The sequence below is a fragment of the Miniopterus natalensis genome, chromosome 7 (assembly GCF_054644295.1).
Source record: "Miniopterus natalensis isolate mMinNat1 chromosome 7, mMinNat1.hap1, whole genome shotgun sequence".
Lineage (NCBI taxonomy): Eukaryota > Metazoa > Chordata > Mammalia > Chiroptera > Miniopteridae > Miniopterus > Miniopterus natalensis.
Genome location: NC_142087.1, coordinates 42,823,624 through 42,846,590, shown reverse-complemented (window position 1 = coordinate 42,846,590; position 22,967 = coordinate 42,823,624). Strand labels below are relative to the sequence as shown.

Genomic DNA, 22,967 nt, shown 5'->3' with positions numbered 1-22,967 from the left:
AAGCAAAATTGACCCATCAGCTGAAATGTGGAGATCATGAATAGAGGTTTTGGGTGAAAACATCTCTTTGTTAAATTTGAGATGTTTGCTACCCGAGTAGATATATTTTGTAAGCAATTGAATATATAAATCTGAAGTTTAAGAGAGAGGTCTGGACTAGAGATAAGTATTTGGGAGTTGTTGACACGTAGAGATTTTTTTGTTTTTGTTTTTTTAAATATATCTTTATTGATTTCAGAGAGAGGAAGGACAAGGAGAGAGAGAGAAACATCAATGATGAGAGAGTCCTCATTGATCGACTGCCTCCTGCAAGCCCCCGAGTGGGGATTGAGCCCACAGCCTGGGCATGTGTCCTGACTGGGAATCTAATCACCATCTCCTGGATCCTAGGTTGACACTCAACCGCTGAGCCACACCCGGCTGGGCGACATGTAGAGGTTTTTAAAAGCCATGAAGGAAATGAGTGTAGACAGAAGAAAATACTAGGGAAGACTGAGCTTTGAGATGCTTCAGTGTTATGAAATTTGGGAGAAAAGAAGGAACCAGCAAAGATAACTGAGATGTAACCATTGAGGTTGGAAAAAGTACTCTTAGTATTGTTAGAAGAATGTGGTATCCAGGAAGTAAAGTAAAGAAAGTCCAGGAAAGAGTGATCAAACGGTGTCAAAAGCTGCTGATATATCAAGATGAGGACTGAGAATTGGTCATTGGATTTAGCAACATGGTAGTCATTTGTGACTTTGACAAGCAATTTTGATTGAAAGGTAATGGCTATTGCCCACCCAGAGTGAATTTAAGAGCAAATATAGGAAAGATTTAGAAACAAAAAGTATACACAACTTTTGAGGAATTTGATGTAGTGGAGTTAATGGGGCAGTAGTTGGTGAGAGAAATGGGATCAAGATGTTTGTTTAAGATGGGAATGAAAACAATATAAGATCCATTAGGAAGGAGAAAACTTCATGATGCAGAAGAAAGAGGAGAATTGCTGGAGCAACGTTCTTGAACTAGTGGAAAATGATGACATCAGTGGTGGAGGGATTGATGTAAGATATCAGTATTCTATAGTAAAAGGTGAAGCAACCAAATACATGAGTGTGCATGCTGCTGGTTGAAAAAATGATATGAGCCCAGCTGGGTGTGGCTCAGCATTTGAGCGTTGACCTAGGATCCAGGCGATCGGGGTTCGATTCCTGGTCAGGGCACATACCCGGGTTGCAGGCTGCAGCCGATCAATGACTCTCTCATTATTGATGTTTCTATTTCTCTCTCCCTCTCCCTTCCTCTCTCTGAAATCAATAAAGATATATTTAAAATTTAAAAAATAAGAAAGGAAGGGAAGGGAGGGACGGAGGGAAGGGAGGAAGGAGGGAGGGAGGGAGGGAGGGAGGGAGGAAGGAAGGAAGGAAGGAAGGAAGGAAGGAAGGAAGGAAGGAAGGAAGGAAGGAAGGAAGGAAGGAAGGAAGGATATGGTAGTATCACTAGTATTCCATGGTGAGCTGGATTTCCATTAAAGCAGAGGTTGGCAAAGTACAGCCCACAGACCAATATGATAGTAATTCTGTGCCAGTTTTCTTCTGTTTCATTTGTTTCAGGGTAGTAGCCAACAGGGTCATTAGCTATGAATGAGGATCAGTGAAAGAGCTGTGAGAAATTTGAGAAGAAAGAAGAAAATGGGAAATATGGTCTCTAGCAGAGTGGGAGAGTGTATAGATTATGGAAATACATGATTACCAAGCAGAATTAAAGGCCAGCTTTGTGATTATGACTTTAAAGTGGGATCAGTCAATATGATTTTATGTATTTATCCAGATATATTCAACTGCATGGGTGCTAATATAGAGTTAGTTGGAAAGTAGGATTTAACTAAGATTATGGTTTTGCCAAACTAAGTATAGTTTAAGAGCCAAGGCATTGAAGGTGTATGCAAGCAATTGGTTATAGGATTGAACATGAAATATAAGCTGGGTAGGTAAGAAAGACAAGTTGTGAGTGTGATGAAGTTAAGTAAAAATGGGATAGGATCAGTAGTTGAAGGTCTTGATGGGATTGGGGATTGTTAGAGTTGAGTTATTGGAGGGAGTAAGCAGGAAAGCTAAGGGAGTGCTTAGAGAGTATAAGATTTGAAACTGAAATTATGGGAGGATTATAATTACTGATAATAACAATGTCCAGTATGTGACCATGGAAATGGAATGGCTGAGGCAATATAGATGACAAGATCATTGAAGAGAGATGTTAAAGGCATTAAGAAGCCAGGTTATTAGAAATATAACCTATTGTTATATTAAAATCTTTAAGAATTAAAAACAGGAGAATATTGAAGAGATCAGTAAACCAGAATTTAAGATTATCTAGCAATGAGATGTGATGACCTAAGGGTCAGTAGATGAGAGCAACAATGAGAGGTAGTGGGAGATATAACCTAATAAAATGAAAATCAAAGCTGGCAGATTTCAGCTGGGAGTATAGAGATGGCAGTGGAGTTCACCTACCCTACTTTCAGGGCCAGTGGTATAAGGCATATGTGAGGGAAAATGGTGCCCTCAGAAGGGAGCTGGGTTTCCATTGAAGCAGGGATTGGCAAACTATAGCCAACAGGCCAAATGTGGCCTACCACCTGTTTTTGTATGGTTCATGTGTTAAGAATGATTTTTATATTTTTTAAATGGTTGATTAAAAAGTCAAAAGAAGAATAAGCTTGGAAATTATATGAAATTTTTATTTCAGTGTTTATAAATAAAATTTTATTGGGACATGCTCATTCTTTTATGTTTTGGCTAAGATTGTTTTTGTGCTATAAATAGGCTGAGTTGAGTAATTGTGACAGAAATCATATGTGGCATTGTCATAGCTTCACACTGCTACTCAGTACACTGTAAATTATAGAGGCATAGTTACAACTTGACAGTGTTCCATATGTATCACCATACCACAGATTTTATTTTTTTTATTGCCATGCATACCCATTGTGTCAAATCTAAAAAAGAAAAGTGAACTTTGAATGCTATCACTTTGAGGCACAGTGGAGTGTGGATTATTTTATCAAGTTGGATGGCAAAACATTGTGTTTATTATGCAGTGACACTATAACTGTATTACAAGAATACAGTATACTAGCCCTAGCCATTTTGGCTCAGTGGTTAGAGGATCAGCCTGTGGAATGAAGGGTCCTGGGTTCGATTCCAGCCAAGGGCATGCAACTCGGTTGCAGGCTCAATCCCCAGCCCTGGTCAGGGCACGTGCGGGAGGTAACCAATTGATGTGTCTCTCACATCGATGTTTCCCTCCCCCCTCCCCCTTTCCACTCTCTCTGAAAAGCAAGAGGGGAAAAATACAATATACTGTACATTGATATTACCAGAGTAAGCATTCATCATAATATCCCCAACTCCAGGAAAGCAACAGTCAGAAAAAATAGAAAATTTAAAATGCAATATCTCATCACAGCAGATTTTCTTCACAAAAATTAAGAAGTAACATCAGGCTGCAACCTTACATAGGTTTACAGGTGTCTTATTAGTTAGCCAAGCAGAGAAAGTCATTCACCGAGGTTGAGTGTTTGCAGAACAAAACAAATGTGTGAAGAGAGAGAAACTTGCTTAAGGCTATTTTTTAGCAAGAACAGTTGCTCAAAGAATTGAGGTCATTGGGAGCAGCATCAAGAGTCAATTAAAAAACAAGACAAACAATTTTGATTGATTTTTCTTGACTGTTGTTTATTTGAGAAGTCAATACCGAGTTTGAAGTGAGTAAAGAATTATCCTCAATATATAGTCTGCATGGAACAAGTACAGGCAAGAATATTTTTAAAGTTGAGAAAGCACTGAGTACAACTTGAAGTGCAGTGTGCTAAGGTGTGTTACAAGTAATGCTATTTAAAATTATGTGTGGTGCAGAAAAAGGCTTAGTTGGGCAAACTAACAAAGCTTGTGAAAACAAGGTGTTTAAAGCCTGTAGCTCTTTAATGTATTATACATCAACAGGAACTTTATGGAAAATATTTTAGTCTATCATGTGCTATTGTCAGTGTCAGCCGTAAATATCATTTACTTTCATGACTTAACCATCATTGGTTCTGTAAAATTTTGTCAGAATTTGAAGCTGAACATCCCAATTATCTTAGCATACAGCAGTGTGATGGCTTAATAGTGGTAATTTTTATTGTGATTTTCTTTTTTAAATTAAGGACTGCTGTGGACTAAATTGCACCCCCTCTTCCCAATTCATATGTTGAAGTTCCTAACCCCAAAGTGACTGTATTTGGAGATAGGGCCAATAAGGAGGAAATTAAAGTTAAATGAGGTCATAAGGGTAGGGCTCTGATAAGATAGGATTAGTGTCCTTAACCTGTGTGCACACACAAGGAACAAGTATGTGAGTAAACAGAAAAACTCCAGCTGCCCAACAAACCTAGAGAGGCCTCATCAGAAACCAAAAAGGTTGGCCCTGGATCTTGGACTTCCAGCCTCTGGAACTAAGAGAAAATTAATGTCTGTCGTTTAAACTTCCCAGTCTGTGTATGGTATTTTGTCTGGAAGTATGAGCTGACTAAGACAAGAATGAAGATGAAGGTTTTTCTGAATGAGAAGAACTCTCAGCTGTCATTGAATTTTCATTGACACTGATTGACTTTGGAAATAAGTTTTTGCTCCAGACTTGATAATGTTTCTCATGGAATTCATCCTAAAATTAAAAAGCAAAATAACACTTTTATGCAACACTTAAATATAATAAAAGTCATTTTGACAGCTAACACTATTTGAATCACAAGTAGTTCAGGCTGCTTTATACATTTCCGGTGCTTGTCAGAAATTAAAACAGGAAGCAAGATCTCCATTCCCACACAAATTTGCAGCAGATATGTTTTCTGAGATCAAACTACAGACTTTATAGTCTATTTATGGCTCTAACCCTCATATAACCAGAGCCAGGGATCCTTTCTCCACCCCAGAGGCTATTATATAATACATTATTCTAGTTCAGGCCTTTTTTTTTAAAATTTTTATCCTCACCCGAGGATATTTTTTCCATTGCTTTTCAGTGAGAGGGGAAGGGAAGGAGAAGGGGGAGAGAAATATCTGTGTGAGAGAGACATGTCAGTTGGTTGCCTCTACTGAGGTATGTGCCCTTAGTTAGAATCAAACCCGGGACGCTTCAATCCACGGCCGACGCTCTAATCACTGAGCCAAACAGGCTAGGGCCAGGCCTTTCTTTCGTCTGTTTTACATATTGAAATGCTTTAAATTTTATTGTGAAAAATATTTTTGATGGCTAAATAATAATTTTATAACTACTGGCCTACAGGTAAAGTTCTAGCTCCTTAACCAGTTTGAGTCTCTCCAACCTTTCCTGCTAATCCTTACCACACACTTGATACTCTAGGAACGCAGAACTTCTTGTATACAGTTCCTCTGTGCCTTGCTTGTATTACCCATCTGACTGTAGTATTTTAGCTTTTCTTCTCCTCGACCTGGCTAACTGCTACTCTTCATTTTAGACTCATTTCAGATGTCGTCATTTCCAGAAACCCTTTTTTAGCTACCTGCCTTCCAGGCAGGCTTGGGTTAGGTGTCTTTAGTATTCAACAAACTGTGCTTACCTCCTTTATCTTTTGGGGTGTTTTGTTTTTTGTTTTTATTGTATGTTAAGAGTAAGAACTGTGTTTTAAAATTATCTTTATATATCTGCAGTGATTACTGTAGAGCCTGTATAGTAGACCACAAATATTTGTGTAGTAAATTAATTAATTATCGTCTATATCTTTCTGGTGCATCTTGCAGTAAATATGTAACCTAAAATTAAACGTACTTACAGTATCTCTGTGTGAAAATGTGCCCTCTGCTGCATGTGTTTATTGGTCATAATGAATACAAACACTTGGGTTGAAATGCACATTTAAAAAGAAAGAGTATTATTTGCAGCTTTTATTAGGAACTAGAACTTAAGTTTAATAGCTGTTCTGTATTTTGTACAACTCTGAAATGTGAAGCTTTTCCATGTAATCTCATGCCAGTGTTGACCCATGTGGATTAAAATAGCCCTATTTTAATCTATGACCAAATTAGGAATTAGAATATCTATCCAGTGGGGATTTGTAAATTATTGTAGTTTGTAGCATGACAGGTTTATATAAATAATTGTAGTGATTCCCACTGTTTTAAATTAAAGTCTTAAGTTCAAATAGAGAAATGTAATCATACAAGTATGTGATTGTTTAGCATATTTGCCTTTGATATCTTAAGTTAGTTATATCTTTTTTAAAGGATCAAAACTGACTTGATAAAGAGAAAATTTTATTTCATTAATTTAAAAATATCTACGCATGGTCCTTCAATTCAAATTTGATGTGTACTTAAAAATACCAATAACTAATTAAATAATTATCCTTGTGTGTGTTTATAGTATATTTGTTTTCTAATAAGTCCGATTTTAATGAAAACTTCAATAAATTGAAGTCATTTCAGAATTTATTTAAAACATTTCTTAGTATATTAAACATTTTTCTATTTTATAACTACATTTTACTATATATTATAAAGTAATCCTCAGTGAATTTCTTTGTTTTTTTATTGTGTTTCTCAAAACCTGAATGTAAAATATGCAGTTAGTTAAATGCTTCAGTGATTTAAAATGATGAACTATTCTTTTCATACAGATAAAGACACAATAAATAAAATTAGAGATTTACGAATGAAAGCCGAAGATTATGAAGTAGTGAAGGTGATTGGCAGAGGTGCATTTGGAGAAGTTCAATTGGTAGGTTATTTTAATACTATTAAGAAACTAACTTTTTAAAATTAAAAAATCCTTTTGTATTTTTAACATGTTATTTAGGAAATACTACTTTTATAAAATTATCTCTTTAAATTGCTCTAGATATTATTGCTTAAGGATATGAAAGCCTAGGTCAAATTCAGTAGTGTGAAATATTTTCCCCACGTGTTCATGGGTAGAAAAAAGTTTTCAAGCATTAGAAGAGAAATCTTTAAAGTAGTAAGTTTTATAAATAGGAAGCATCATATACATATAGCAGGATGGAGGGGGGAGAATGTACTATAATAGTGAAAATAAAGATTTTTTCCCTAACATTACTTGCTTCTGGTAGTTAAAGCTTTGTTATAATCTAATTGGGATAATTCAGCAGAAGGGAAGAAAAAATAGCTTAGAACAGTAATGTTAAATTATTTAATAAGTTGTTAAAATCATTTAACAAATTGTTCTAGGAAGCATTGAGCTTTAAGTTTAAATGTTAATGCAAAAGTTTATTATTTTCTATTTTCAATTTTAAAGGTAAGGCATAAATCCACCAGGAAGGTATATGCTATGAAGCTTCTCAGCAAATTTGAAATGATTAAGAGATCTGATTCTGCTTTTTTCTGGGAAGAAAGGGACATCATGGCTTTTGCTAACAGCCCTTGGGTTGTTCAGGTATGATATTACTACTGTTTCATTTTTGTTATACTAGTTTGTTAACTAAACATATCTGAGAAGCTTAGTTTCTTTCCCAGAACAGTAATAGAGAATTTATTGGCAATTACAGAATTGTCTAATACACCGTTATCTTTAATATAATAAAATTTAGTTTTATTGAATCATCTCCATGAGGAAAGTAAGGCTAAAGCAAAATAACTATGTTTCTGTAGAATTTAAATATTAGAAAATTTAATCTGCTTTGATTTGGGGGAAGTCATACATTATTATACTTTAAGTAGATACTTATGTTATAATATTGAAATTTAAGTTCTTTCCCCCAAATAATGATATTTTATTTATTTAACTGTCTCTTCATCTAGTTGTCTCTCTCATTTTGTGGAGAGGAAGGAATGGAAAAAATGAGGGGGAAAGTGAGTTAAGCTAGGCCTCCAAATAATATTGAATTAGCTTTAGGCTTTTCCATGGAAGGAAGTATCAGTGTTGTAGCTCCTAGTCTTTACTGCCGTAGGCCCATCTGTACAGCTGTGGTCAGGTTATTTACATCTCTGCTTAAAAATGTGAAAGTTGGCTTAGATTCGTTATTTTAAATGGTGGAGATACTTCAGGTGAAGTCATAAGAAGAAGCAGAAATTTGGGGTTGGTTATAATTCTGGGTTTTCTGTTTCTGCTTCAACTAGAGCAGCTCCATGTTTTTTTATCTATCTTATATCTTGGGATCCTAATGTAAGATTTCATATGGGGGAAGTAAAGTCTTCTGGTTAAAAAAAGAAAGACTATTGGGCTAGACCATTTCTTATTCCTACCATGTATTTTGGGATTTATGTATTATTTATTTATTTACAGTATATAATGAAGCATATCCTAACTTAAGCATCCTTATAATTGGGATAAAAAGGATATGAAAAATGTTTAAAATTTACATAATGAGACTTTTATACTTGACTGTTTTTATACTTGACTGTCTCCTCTGTTTTTATACTGAGCATGGTTTCCTGGGCTCAGTATTATATAACATTATATAACATAATGTTATTATATAACATTATAATATTTTGTTGTTGGGGGCTTTCCTGTGCATTATAAGATTTTTACCATTCCTGGCTTCTACCCAGGTAATGCCAGTAGCAGTCCTCCCCACTCCCATACACCAGTTTTAACAACCAAAAATGTGTTCAGACATTATTGATTGTCTCCTTGGGTTGGGAACCACTGATGCAGAAAATGTCTAGTGTTCTTTGGAGAGTTAAGACATGTGACATAATTATTACTTTTAGGGTTAAGCCTACAATTTATGTGCTTGAAGCTTTGTTTTTCTTGATACACTGTTTGTAAATAAAGTGCCACCAGTATCAACAATGTTTCTTTAATTATAGTGCACAATTATATATCTGAGATAGCCAGGAGATGCTAGTTTCTTATCTTTCCCCAAAATATGTTTTTTAATTAAAATAACTGAATCTGTAACTAAAGTCATTAAACACTTGAAAAATGAAACACAGAAATGTCTAGGTAAATTAGGTATATTTTTCTCTAGGGCTTATTTTATTCATCTTAGTGGGATTCTAATCTTATGTTTACTTAAAATGTTCTATTGTAAATTTGCTCTTTTTTAAACTTCAACCCTGGTCACATATACATTTATGCCAGCTATTCTTTCCAATTTCATATCAATGGAATTTACTCTTTCTGCTTTGAGTTTAGCTGCTGCCCTCTTCCTGTTTCTTTGTTAGTTGTTACTGCTCCTCCTCTTGCTGACTGCCGTCATTTATTGAGCATCTGTTGTATTGAATGCTTTTTATATTAGCTAATTTTTTAAACCTGACAGCTAATCCCTATTAGGTATACCCCCAATTTATAGATTAATTTATGCTTTATTCATTATACATTTATTAAGCATTCACTGATCGCCAGACATCCAGATGCTGAGCAGCAAGCAGGTATAAAAGTCAAACAAGATAGTCTTAATTCTTCTAGAAAGGATTATAGTGACAGAGACTCAGGGAGTTTAAGTAAATTGCCAAGTCACACAGCTAAGGGACAGCTGAGACTATAGCCCAGTTTACCAAACTTCTTGAGAATTGTGATATTGATATAAATTAAACAGTAAACCCCACTAAAACATAAGTTAAATTAGAACCAAAATATTTAAGAGACTTGTATGAAACTGTTATTATTTATTTATTTTTAATCCTCACTCGAGTATATTTTTCCATTGACTTTTTAGAGAGAGTGGAAGGGAGGGGAGGAGAGAGAGGGAGAGAGAGAGAGAGAAACATCGATTAGTTGCCTCCCCCATGCACCCCTACCAGAGTTGGGGATTGAAACCACAACCGAGGTACGTGCCCTATAATCGAACCCAAGACCCTTCGATTCACAGGCCGATGCTCTAACCACTGAGTCAAACCTTCCAGGGCAGAGCTATTATAATTTTTAATTCTCAGTATAAAAAATTCAGTTAGTATAGGATTATATATTTCCCTGGCTGGGTTGCACAGTTGGTTGGAGCGTTGTCCTAATATGCCAAGGTTGCAAGTTCGATCCCCTGTCAGGGCACATAAAAGAATCAACCAGTGAGTGCATGAATGAGTGAAACAACAAATTGATGTTTCTCTTTCTCCCCCCTTCTCTCTCTCTAAAATAAATAAATAAAAAAGTTAAAATAAAAAAGTATGTAGAGAAAAAGTCTCCATCTAAATACTCAGAAATAATCACTGTTAATAGTTCCTTTGCATATGCAAGGGTCTTTGTGGTGTTTGCATTTGTTTCTATTTTTAAAGATTGCTACAACCACTGCCATTTGACTATTTTAATTAACTCTTATTAATATTTTCGCCAATTTTAAATGAAACAATTTTGCTTGATTTTAATGAATTCTTTTTGTATTTCTATAGCTTTTTTATGCATTCCAAGATGACCGTTATCTCTACATGGTGATGGAATACATGCCTGGTGGAGATCTTGTAAACTTAATGAGCAACTATGATGTGCCTGAAAAATGGGCACGATTCTATACTGCAGAAGTTGTCCTTGCATTAGATGCGATCCATTCCATGGGTTTTATTCATAGGTAAAGATAAAAATACTTTAAATTTTCTCATTTGTTGAAGAGAAGCTGAAAATACTTAAATTTTATTTGATTAGTATTTCCCACTCTAAATCCACCTCTTCTCCTTCTGTATAACATGAGTGGTATTTCAGAACTTAAAACTTTGAAATTGTAGTTTTAACATTTCAGCTTAATGTTGATATAAATGTATTTTTCACTACCCTTTAATCTGATTATATAGCTTTTATTTGGTATTCTGAACAGTAAAAATGTAAGCTAGTTTTCTGAGGTATGTGCCAGAGTGTTAAATAATTTTCATTTTTTAATATACAAATTAATTTGCTTTTAATTAGTGAATATGTCATATTTATTTGTTAGAATAATAATTTTATTTGTTCTGCAAATACCATTTGAATTCACAGTGCAGTTGCTATGCTGAGTTCCAAGGATACAAAGATGAAAGTGACTTAGACCCTGTCCTGGAATGATTTATATACTTATGTTGAAACGTGTGTTTCAATTACTTTTTATGTCTGAGTGTTTCATTTTTTTGTGGTTATTCTCTCTCAAATGATTTTATCCCTACCCCCACTCCCACCCCTCCGGAAGAATTGGACTCTACTTAAACGGAAGGGAACTGTTATATGTCTTCTTCTGAGGCATTAACATATACAGAGGTTTCCCTGCTCAAGTTCAATTTCTGCATGTGGATAGAAAGCACATACAGGTCAAAAGTGCCTTATCTACATTGAGTGAGGATAAATAGCCTAAAATAATTGCCTCATATAGTTTTTATCAGTGTCTGATCTTTTTCAGAAATGCTCTTTTTTTTCTCCCCCTCAGAGATGTGAAGCCTGATAACATGCTGCTGGATAAATCTGGACATTTGAAGTTAGCCGATTTTGGTACTTGTATGAAGATGAATAAGGTTAAATAATTAGATTTTAATTTAGTTTTTGCTAATTCAAGACAGATGCTTTTTAGAAAATGCTATAAGAATTTACTAACCATAACTGGACTTATATAGAATTGATGTGACCTCTCTCACTTGTTGAAATAGATGCTATAATTTCAATGTTGTATTAATAAATTGTAAGGGATTTATTTTTTTCCTCTCTATTTAGGGTAAGTTTAGATTGCCAGATTTACTAAATCCTTTATAATAACTCTGTAATATACTACTGATAACTAGAAATGGAAATAGTCCCTAAATACTAATGCCAGTGTTAAAATTAGAGTTTCATAAATATTAGATTTCAATAATTTGTGTATTTTTAGTGTTTTACTTTGCCTTTTAGTATTTTTCTTAGCCTTTTATGAACATTTTGGGAGTCAATCTTAAAAGATACCCACTCTCACTATTTATGTAATAAATAACATATGTAGTTGAAGTAGCGATTATGCTGCTTTATTTTCAGTTGAAACATTTTATATTCTTTGAAACTGATCACCGAACAATATCCAGGAAGTTATATTTATTATTTTAAAAGGAAAATTATTGGTTAGAAGGCAACACTACATGAGAACTTTTGTGTGAACATGTAATTATAACTCTTGTTGCATTAATACCAGCTAAAATAAGTAACAGGTATGTATAGTTGTGTTGTTGTTTTTTGGACAGTTAAAGTGCATATTAGATAGAACTTTCCTTTCAGTGTGCTTAACACTATTATGCCCTTTTCCCATGCTTCCCCATTTTATATTTGTGCAATTGGTTCTTACATGTTCTCTTCAGTTTCAGGCATTATTAAATTGAATGACTTATTTTAGCAAACATAATTAAATCAGCATTTATATATTATTATCAAATGATTCATCCTATTAGCCACTCAGTCTGTTTGCATTAGTTTATATACTTGCTCTCTGTGATTAAGATAAGATCATTATATTGGCACAATTTGGGGAATAATAAATGTTGGCAGTGTGTCTTGTATTATTACAAAATAAAAACCACTTATTTGTATACACATACTATAAATATACTGTGTATATAATATGTATATATGATTAAACTGCTTGTTAATTTTTGTTTTCATTACATTTTTATTTGATATTTTATGGCCCAAAGATTTAATTCTACAGATAGGATGTCATTTTAAATAATTGAGATTTTATGTCCTAATCAAAATTTGATCTGCAATTCTTTTTAGGAAGGTATGGTACGATGTGATACAGCAGTTGGAACACCTGATTATATTTCCCCTGAAGTATTAAAATCTCAAGGTGGTGATGGTTATTATGGACGAGAATGTGACTGGTGGTCAGTTGGGGTATTTTTATATGAAATGCTTGTAGGTGAGTAAAAGAGAATTTTGTGTACCTCTAAAATAGTTGTTTATCCCAAAATTTATTACTTAGTTTCTTCTATTAAAATACTTACTAAATTAAGCAGTGTTGATTTTGTTTATAGGAAACAAAGCGATCCAAACGTTTGTATGTGCTTTTAAAAACTATTTAGAAGATTAAAACAACTTTATTTTTTTTATATGTTAAGTGTATATTTTTAGTTTATGTATATTTAGTAATCTTTAAACAGGTAACATTGACTCTTCCTTTGAAACTGATTTTTTTAAATGTGTCTTATTGTGCTTTTGTTTTCCTGGTCAATTTTTCAGGTGATACACCTTTTTATGCAGATTCTCTGGTTGGAACTTACAGTAAGATTATGAACCATAAAAATTCACTTACCTTCCCTGACGATAATGACATATCAAAAGAAGCAAAAAATCTTATTTGTGCCTTCCTTACTGACAGGTAAATATAATCGTAACATTGAATTTACACCTGGCTGGAGTGACTCAGTGGTTGAGCTTTGACCCATGAGCCAAGAGGTCAGCGGTTCAATTTCTGGTCAGGGCACATGCCCGGGTTGTGGGCTCAGTCCCCAGTAGGAGGCATGCAGGAGGCAGCCAATTGATGTTTCTATCTCTATCCCTCTCCCTTCCCGTCTCTCTAATATCATTTAAAAACATTTAAAAAATTACATTGAATTTACTTCTCATTTTGCTGCTCAATTTTATTTTTATTTTTATTTTTTTATTAAATTTGCCACTTTGGCCATCTTTTTTTTTAATATATCTTTATTGATTTCAGAGCAAGGAAAGGAGAGGGAGAGAGAGAGATAGAAACATCAATGATGAGAGAGCCATTGATCGGCCGCCTCCTGCACGCCTCTGACTGGGGATGAAGCCCGCAACCTGGGCATGTGCCCTGACTGGGAATCGAACCCGATCACCTGGAACCTAGGTTGACGCTCAACCGCTGAGCTACGCCCGGCTGGGTGCTGCTCAGTTTTTAAGGTCTATATATCTTAAGTGCCTATGTTTGAAGTATTGGAATAAAAATTCCACCATTCCCGCCTAGCTGGTTTGGCTCAGTGGTTAGAGTGTAGTCCCCAGACTGAATGGTTCTGGGTTCGATTTTGGCCAAGGGCACTGTACCTTGGTTGCAGGCTTGATTCCAGGCCCAGTCGGGGCACGTGTGGGAGTCAGCCAATTCATGTCTCTCACATTGATGTCTCTCCTGCACTCCCCCGCCCCTTTCACTTTCTCTGAAAAACAATGGGAAAAATATCCTTGGGTGAGGATTAAAAAATAATAAAAATTAAATTAAAATGTCACCGTTCCCAAAATAATTTATGACAGTGAAACCTAATATAATTTTTATGATTTTCTGGATGCCTTTTCTGAATCTCAACTCACTTTACCTAAGAAACAAATAATATTATTTTCTGATGGCTAGACCAGATGATTCTTTGTATTTCATTGTTAAATTTTTAACTTAGTTAAGTATAAAAATGAGGATATATTTTGTTGAGTCTGAGATTTTTTTAACATGTTAACATCTCTGAAATAAAGTGCATCTTACAGTGAATGGCATGTATTAATTTAATTGGGAGCATATTTTTCCTAGTGATAGAACAGTGATGATGCATCTTCCAATTGATGCCATTTAAGATAGCACTGTATTGCATAATTGAAATTTGCTAAAAGAGTAGAACTTAAATGTTCTCACACACAAAGAAGGGTACATATGTGAATTGATGAGGGGAACCTTTCACAATGTGTAGGTATATCAATCATTACACTTTATTTATTTATTTATTTATTTATTTATTTATTTATTTATTTATTTATATATCTTTATTGATTTTAGAGAGAGATGAAGGGAGAGAGAGAGATAGAAACGTCAATGATGAGAGAGCTGTCATTAATCGGCTGCCTTCCGCATGCCCCTGACCAGGGATCAAGCCAACAACCTGGGCATGTGCCCTGACAGGGAATCAAACCTCTATCTCCTGGATCCTAGGTTGATGCTCAGTTGGAGTCACGCCCGGCTGGGCACATTGTACACTTTAAATATCTTAAACTTTTGTCAATATACCTCAGTAGAGCTGGAAAAAAGGTTTAATTATATACAGTACGTGCTTACTGAAATTATGTAAATAGTGTAGAGCTCTAAAAAAGAATGTTTTTTCTTACCTCCTTCCTTCTAGAGATAATCATTTTAAAAATATATATGCATGTATGTGTTTTAGAAACAAAAATAGCATATTATGTATACCCTTGTGGCTTAATTTTTAAATTTAAACATGAGCCAGATGACTAAGATTACATTTGACATTGTGGTTGTATATTGTTAATTTAAATACTAGGGAGCCCTAGTATTTTTAAATATGTCTCAATTTCAGATTTACCTTAATTAAAATTAACTTATCATCCTTCTCTATGTCCCTTAGAACCTGAAATTTATAGTTTTTCAAATTTTTACATTTTAATGTGTTCTATATAAATATAGGTGCTGTGCTGTGTGTTAGGTGCTAGGGATATAGAAATGAACAAGAAACACAGCCACTGTTCACTACCTCATAATCCTTTGGGGAAAATAGACTAGGAAGTGAGACACTTACTGTACAGAGATAGGTAAGCTGAATTAATAAGTGTGTGCCATAGAATGGTGGATCAGTTCCCTAGTTCAGTCAGAGAAAGAGTGAAAATTTCTTTAAAAAGTATCACGTGTCTTGCTCTGGCCAGTGTGACTCAGTGGTTAGAGCATCAGCCTGCACACTGAAGGGTTGAGGGTTCAATTCCTAGTCAAGGGTAGGTGCCTGGGTTGTAGGTTGATCGCCAGCCCCCGTTGGGGCACAGGTGGGAGACAACCAACCGATGTATCTCTCTCATGTCATATGTCTCTGTCCTCTCTCACTCTCTCTCTCTCCTCCTCCCTCCTCTCTTTCACCCTCTCTAAAAATCATTGGGAAAAATATTTTCTGGTGAGGATTAACAAAAAAAAGCTGTCAAGAAAATTTACTGTCTTATTTATTATGCTTATGAAGCAGGATTAGTGATTCATCTGGATTTTTTTTGTCAACAGAAGTCATGGAGTATCAACAAATCTGTGTCTTTTTCTTTAAAAAATTCTTTAATATTCTCAGCCTTCAACTTATTTTTTAGTTAAGCTGAAAATTATGCTGACATTGAATATAATTTTAGGGAGACTTAGATCTATATTTATGCCCAGATTTAGCATTATGCCCACAATAAATCTGGACAGATTATAATAATATCTTAATTTATTAATAACTTTTCTCCTTCTCTCTCTATTCAGAGAGGTGAGATTAGGGCGAAATGGTGTAGAAGAAATCAAACGACACCTCTTCTTCAAAAATGATCAGTGGGCTTGGGAAACACTTCGAGACAGTAAGTTAATTTTTCTTGCATACTACAGTGAATATTTGAAAGTAGTTATGGTAGTCCATTGAAACTGCCTTGCTAATATATGTGTATATCTGGTGAAAATCTAAAGTACACAGATGTAATATGGGTATTGTCCTAACGTAGTTAAAGAGAATATTTGATAATAGGGAAAATTGTTCTCCTGCTTCTCTTACATTTTACTCAAGATACCAAAATGAAATATTATATTACATGTAATGGAGTTGGGCTCAGCAGTCATAATTTGATTTTGATCTTAGTTGAATTGCTCTTTGTTTTAGACATTAGTGTCTCATTGTGGAAGAGTAAATAAATAAGGGTTAATGAAATTAAAATGTATTTATTGTGAAAATACAAGTTCTCTATTTTTACTGATTCCAGCAGGGTTGAAGCTTGCAATTCACAAATAAAAATATGTAGAATGCAATAAGTTCATTTTCAGTCCATTTAGAACATTTCCCTGTTTCAAAGAGAAGTTAAATCTATATGATGATTCACAGAAAACCTTGTTCAACATAGCTCAATCAAAATTATAATGGCACCAAAGTTCCCATCACTGTGGATTTGGGAGACCAAGTAAGAATTTATCTTTCCCTTGTTGAAGTCTCAGAAACTTTCTTCCCTTTTACTTGTCAAAGAAAGGATATTGTATACCAGCCCCTCATTCCTGCTATAGTAATAACAAGGAACAGTAATAATGGAAATGAACTCAGCTGTGTGATTTTTAGGAACAGTTACAAATTAGGTATTTGTCCTAAGGACGGCCTATCTAGTTGAGACTTTCAGGGGAGAAAAATCTTGTTAATTTTGAAGAAAAGATCATGCATGTTTCCCCAAATTAGTGAAGTATTCTAGTTATCAAATACATATATAATATATATATATTTTAATATAGCTTTATTGATTTCAGAGAGAGGAAAGGAGAGGGAGAGAGAGAGATAGAAACATCAATGATGAGAGAGTCATTAATCGAGCCTGCAACCCGGCATGTGCCCTGACTGGGAATCGAACCCTGATCGCCTGGATCCTAGGTCAATGCTCAACCGCTGAGCCATGCCTGGCTGGGCTAGTTATTAAATATTTTTAAATAAATAGTTATATTGTCTTTGAGTACTGTGTGTACATTGTACTAAGTAGAAAATGGACTGAGAAGGGAAAAGGAGAAATAAATTCCTGTGGAAATTAAGAAATTATATCGCTAGACAGAATGACATTGAATGACACACTATCTGGAGAAGCTACAGTAGCAGATTGACCTTGAGAGAATTTATTAATACTTATACACTGGAAAGTAAGGAACTTCCTCCTCCTCATAAGTAAATGTGACATGGTTGTTGCCTTCATGCTGCATGAGAAACTTGCAAGACAGATGAGTAGAGAGTGAGGTGATGAATGGTTGCATTGAAAAGCTCTGTGTTTTTATTCAAGTTATGCTCTTAGTAAAGTTTAAGAAGGCTGAGAACATGCAAATATGTTTATAAATCTGAGGAAAATTTAAAAGGGGACTGGAGAACTACAGAGAATCTTTTGTATTGCTTTAAATTCTTTTTCAAAGTGAAACAATGCATAAATAACTAGAATAACCACACAGTAAATGAGTATAAAAAGTAAAGAGGACAGATTTCGTGTATTGAAAAACTGATAATTAATTAGGAGGGGCGGTAACCTAGTAAACAAATATTCAACACCTACTATTTGCTAAGCACTATTTTATTTCAGGCACTAGGAAAACAGCAGTGATCAAATCAACAAACGTTCTTTACCTTGTGGAGCTCATAGTCTAGTGGAATTGGGGAGTGAGTCCAAATTGATGGTATTTTATGATATTGTTATACCACCTTAATATAACTGTTTGTAGTTATGAAAAAAGCAGGTAAAGCGAATTACTTCATTGATTTAAATCAAAAGAACTTTATTTTTAAAGAATTTCTATAATTAGATAATTGTTAGTATTATTATCATTTATTTTTTAAAGCTCTATATTGTTATGTATGGTTTTGCTATCATATACTTGGGTATAACATACTTGCAAACATTTTAAAAGCTTTTCCTAATCCTATTAGCTCCTATTTTGTGGTTATTAAAAAAATAAAATAAAGAAAAATTAAAGTCTGTAGAACATATTGTTCTCTTATTCCCTTTCCTTTTTCCTATCCCTTCTTCACTTCCCACCCCTAAAATTCCAAGAATACTTTTATTCTGAACTGACATTTCTGACCTGCTAAGTTTTTAAAAATTATATAACAGTTTTAATTCTTTTCAGCTCCCTAATTTTTGTTGGCAAAATTGCTTACCTTTTGTAATAGTTCTTTTGGTAGTTTTAACACATGTGTACAAGTTACAAGACAATTTTTAATCTTTACCATCTGTTCCTTGGTAATGTGGGAGTAAGATAGAAAATAGCTTGATTTTTGGCAGAATTTCTGTGAGCTTTCTGATCTTATTCATTTAATTTATAGGTACAAAGTATTAAGTTTATAAAATTGCTTTTTCTAATAATTTCAGATAGAATTAAAGAAATGACAGGAGTGGGATTAAAGATAGAAGACAGATTAAAGAAAAAGACCAAAATAACTTGGCTGTAGTCACACTTCTAGTGAATATCAATGTCAGGAGTCATATCTAGGTCTTTTTTACTCCAAAGCCCTTGCTCTTCTGGAATACCATGTACCACTTAAAGATTTCCACTATTCAGTATTATACAGACTAGAAATGTAGGGAATCAACACTTATTGGTAGTTAAAAATGATAATATTTATTACATATAATAATATATTTTTAATAATACCATGTTAATGTAATGCATGGTAACTTGCAAAACACTTTGCCATTCATAACTTCATTTGATATAAATATTGCCATTACTTAATTCACCTATAGCTGGTGAGAAATACATAAAATGGTAACAGTGGCAACTATCAGCTCATGAGGTAAGTTTTCACATTAGTTAAAAACAGCAGAATTGCCCTGGCCAGGTGCTCATTTGGTTGGAGTGTCATCCTGTACACCAGAAAGATTGTGGGTGCTATTCCCAGTCACAGCACAAACCTATGTTGCAGGTTCAATTTCCAGTTGAGGCACATACAGAGGCAGCTGATCAATGTTTCTTTCTCTCTGTCTCTTTCTTCCTCTCTAAAAATCAATAAAAACATATCCTCAGGTGAGGAGTAAAAACAAAAATAAAATTTATTTATAAGCATATGTGTATATGTATATTCTAAGTTCTGTGGATTTAGTCTAGTGTCCTCTCTTTTAGAATTATATTTTCATGGGAGAGATGATTAGCGTAGGCTTTATGGATAAAGAATTTGGAGTATAGCAAGTTCCAGGGATATAGGAGTTTAGGCTTTCTCAGCATTACATTGGGCTGTTTTTTGTTTTTTTTTAAATAAACTTTAAGAAAAATTATCTCAAGACTTCTAGTCAAGATAGGTATGTGGGTAAATGCGGTACTAGAATCCTCCCACAACTACATCAAAATTACTACTAAACTACAGAACAACCATCATTCAGAACTGCCTGAAATCTAGTAGAACAAAAGTCCTACAACTAAGTATATGAAGAAGAAGCCACATTGTGACAGGTAGGGACTGGTTCCACACCCACAAGTGTTGGATAAAAACTGGGAGGGATATTTTGCCTTTGGGGGTCCCCCCTGAGGAGCAAGGGGTCACAATCCCACACTAGACCCCCATGCCCAGGGTCCCAGAGCTAGGAAGAGAAGTTCCCATAACTTCTGGCTATAAAAACCAGCAGGGATTATGGCTATGTAAGACTAAGGGCTGCTGGAGTCCCAGGCAGTTTCTCTTAAAGGGCCTGTGCACTTACTTGGACTCATTCCCTCTGAGCTCCAGTGCTGGGGCAGCAGCTTGAAAGGAACCAGTGACATACTGGTAGGGACTGAAGTGTCTGTCATCAGGGAGAGAGCTGGGGTGGGGGTGCAGCTTTCTGCCAAACAAAAGTAATAGCAGACGCCATTGTTTCTTTCCTGAGACCCCCGTCCCCCCAGAACAGCAGGCTGGTTCCATATCTGAGTCTCCATCAGTCTGGCTCACAGTTTGCCTCATCCTGGTGACTCCCTGAGACCCCGCCCCACCCAGCTTGTGGGCCCACCCAAGCCATTTCCAGTGGCTTTTCCTTACAAATGGCCACTCTTGCGTCATGCTTTGGACTTTCCTAAAATCTCTCAAACATGCAGCATTTGGCCTCTGCATACCCTTTACCTCTTGCTGAGTTGCTCCAGACCCTACACTAGAGGCGGCTGACCTTGGTTCACTGCTTGGCCACTCCTGGGTACCTCCAAGTCCAGCACAAGTATCAGCCATCTGCAGATTGCTCTGTAGCTTATGCCAGGTGGCCTCAGCCAGAGCACATGTGGTGGCTGACCTTGCACCTCTCAGGAGGCCCCAGAGCCAGTGCACTTGGTGGATAGCTTTATACCACTCCGAATTACAACCCTACCACTTCCACAAGCAACACACCCAAGGGTCGGACTTGGTGAGCACTAGGGCACCATTGAAGCAAGTTCTGCTCCATACGGTTGACTCCTGAACAGTAGCTACTCCACTGTAGATGCAGACAGTCCTTGCAGCCAGTTGACCTGGGGAGTCAGTTCCTCTCATTGATGTCAACAGGAATCAAGGCTCAACTACAACAGGAGAGTGTACACAGCCCACATGGGTGCAGCCGGAGTGCCCAGCTCAGATGACTGGGGAGGCTGCGCCACTGGACCCTACAGGACACCTACTACACAAGGCCACTCTAGCAAGTCCAGGAGATGTAGTAGCTCTACCTAATACATAGAAACAAGCATAGGAAAGCAGCCAAAATGTAGAGACAAAGAAACAGGTTTCAAATGAAAGAACAGGAAAAATTTCCAGAAAAAGAACGAAACAAAACGAAGACAATTTACCAGGTACAGAGTTCAAAACAATGGTTATAAGGAAGCTCAAGGAACTTAGTGAGAACTTCAAGCGTGAAAACAGACATAGAAACCGTAAAATAGAACCAGTCAGAAATGGATACTAACTGAAATGAAGACTAATTTACAGGGAATAACAGTAGATGAAGCTGAGAATCAAATCAGCAATTTGGAATATAAGTTAGTAAAAAACACCCAATCAGAACACTAAAAGAAAGAATCCAAAAAAATGAAGGTTATGTAAGGAGTCTTTGGGACAACTTCATGCAGAGTACTAACATTCACATCATGTGGTGCTGGAAGAAGAAGAGAGAGAGCAAGAACTTGAAAATCTACTTGAAAAAACTTCCCTAACCTAGTAGAGGAAATAGACATACAAGTCCAGGAAGCGCAGAGCCCCAAACATGATGAACCCAAAGAGGCCCATACCAAGACACATCATAAATAAAATGCAAAAGGTTGGTGACAGAGAGAACCTTAAAGGCAGCAAGAGAAAAGCTGTTACCTTCAAGGGAGCTCCCATAAAGGCTGTCAGCTGATTTCTCAACAGAAACTTTGCAGGCCAGAAGGGATTGGCAAGAAGTACTCAAAGTGAAGAAAAGCACGGATCTACAACCAAGGTTACACAGCAAAGCTATTCTTTAGAACCAAAAGACGTGTAAAGAGCTTCCTAGACAAGGAAAGGCTAAAAGAGTTCATCACCACCAAACCAGTATTACATGAAATGTTAAAGGGTCGTCTTTAAGAAGAAAAAAAAGAGAAGAAAAGAAAAAAGATAAAAATGTGAACAATAAAGTGGCAATAAATACATATCTATGAACAGTTGAATCTTAAAACCAAAATAAATGAACAAGTAGAACAGAAACAGACTCATGGCTACAGAACATTTTGAAGGCTGCCCGATGAGAAACAGGCTGGGAGGATGGGTGAAAAAGTTGAAGGGATTAACAAGTACAAATTGGTAGTTACAGAATAGTCATGGGGATATAAAGTATAGCATAGGGCATATAGTCAATAATATTCCATTGTATGTGGTGTCAGATGGGATTTATTGGGATGATCGTTTAGTAAGATAATTTCTAATCACTGGAGTGTACGCTTGAAACTAATATAATGTATATCAGTTGTGATTGAAAAATGAAAAATGATTAAAAATAAAGAAAAAGAAAAATTATCTTTTTATTGTGATGAAGTATATATAACAAAATATACCATTTTTTTTAGTGTAAAGCTCAGTGGCACTAAAATCACCTTTACCTTGTTTTGCATCCCTCACCGTCATCTATCTCCAGATATTTTTATCATCCCAAACTAAATCTCTGTACACATTAAGCAATAACTCTTCATTTTTTTCTAATTCTAGCCCCCCGTAGCCACCATTCTACTTTTTATCTTTATGAATTTGACTATTTTGGTTACTCAAATAAGTGGAATCATACAATATTTATCTTTTTGAGATTGGCTTATTTCACTATTACAGTTACCAGTTAAATTTGTTGTTTTATTGAATATTCATCAAATAGATCATTGCATCTGAGATGCACAACAATAGTTCTTTCTTTTTTTTTTTTTTAAATATATCTTTATTGATTTCAGAGAGAGGAAGGGAGAGGGAGGGAGAGAGAGAGAAACATCAGTGATGAGAGAGTCTTTGATCGGCTGCAGCCCGCAACCCGGGGATGTGCCCTGACCGGGAATTGAACCCTGATCACCTGGATCCTAGGTCGATGCTTAACCACTGAGCCACGCCCGGCTGGGCAACAATAGTTATTTCTTGCCTGGAATACCCAGATGAGTCAATAGAAAAATGATTCTTGTATATAAGAGGTTAAGATCATGAAACCAGGTC

General features: G+C 35.4%; 1 protein-coding gene across 3 annotated transcripts in view; it reads left to right on the top strand.

Moving 5' to 3' along the window:
* Positions 1–22,967, top strand: part of ROCK1 (Rho associated coiled-coil containing protein kinase 1) — a 131,623-nt gene that overhangs the window by 39,558 nt on the left and 69,098 nt on the right. For all 3 annotated transcript variants that reach the window (XM_087818990.1, XM_087818991.1, XM_016211505.2), the window contains 7 exons: positions 6,659–6,759; positions 7,294–7,431; positions 10,329–10,504; positions 11,327–11,411; positions 12,634–12,778; positions 13,099–13,237; positions 16,091–16,182. In XM_087818990.1, the coding sequence (XP_087675116.1) occupies positions 6,659–6,759; positions 7,294–7,431; positions 10,329–10,504; positions 11,327–11,411; positions 12,634–12,778; positions 13,099–13,237; positions 16,091–16,182 (876 nt within the window). The remainder of the gene's footprint in view (positions 1–6,658; positions 6,760–7,293; positions 7,432–10,328; positions 10,505–11,326; positions 11,412–12,633; positions 12,779–13,098; positions 13,238–16,090; positions 16,183–22,967) is intronic.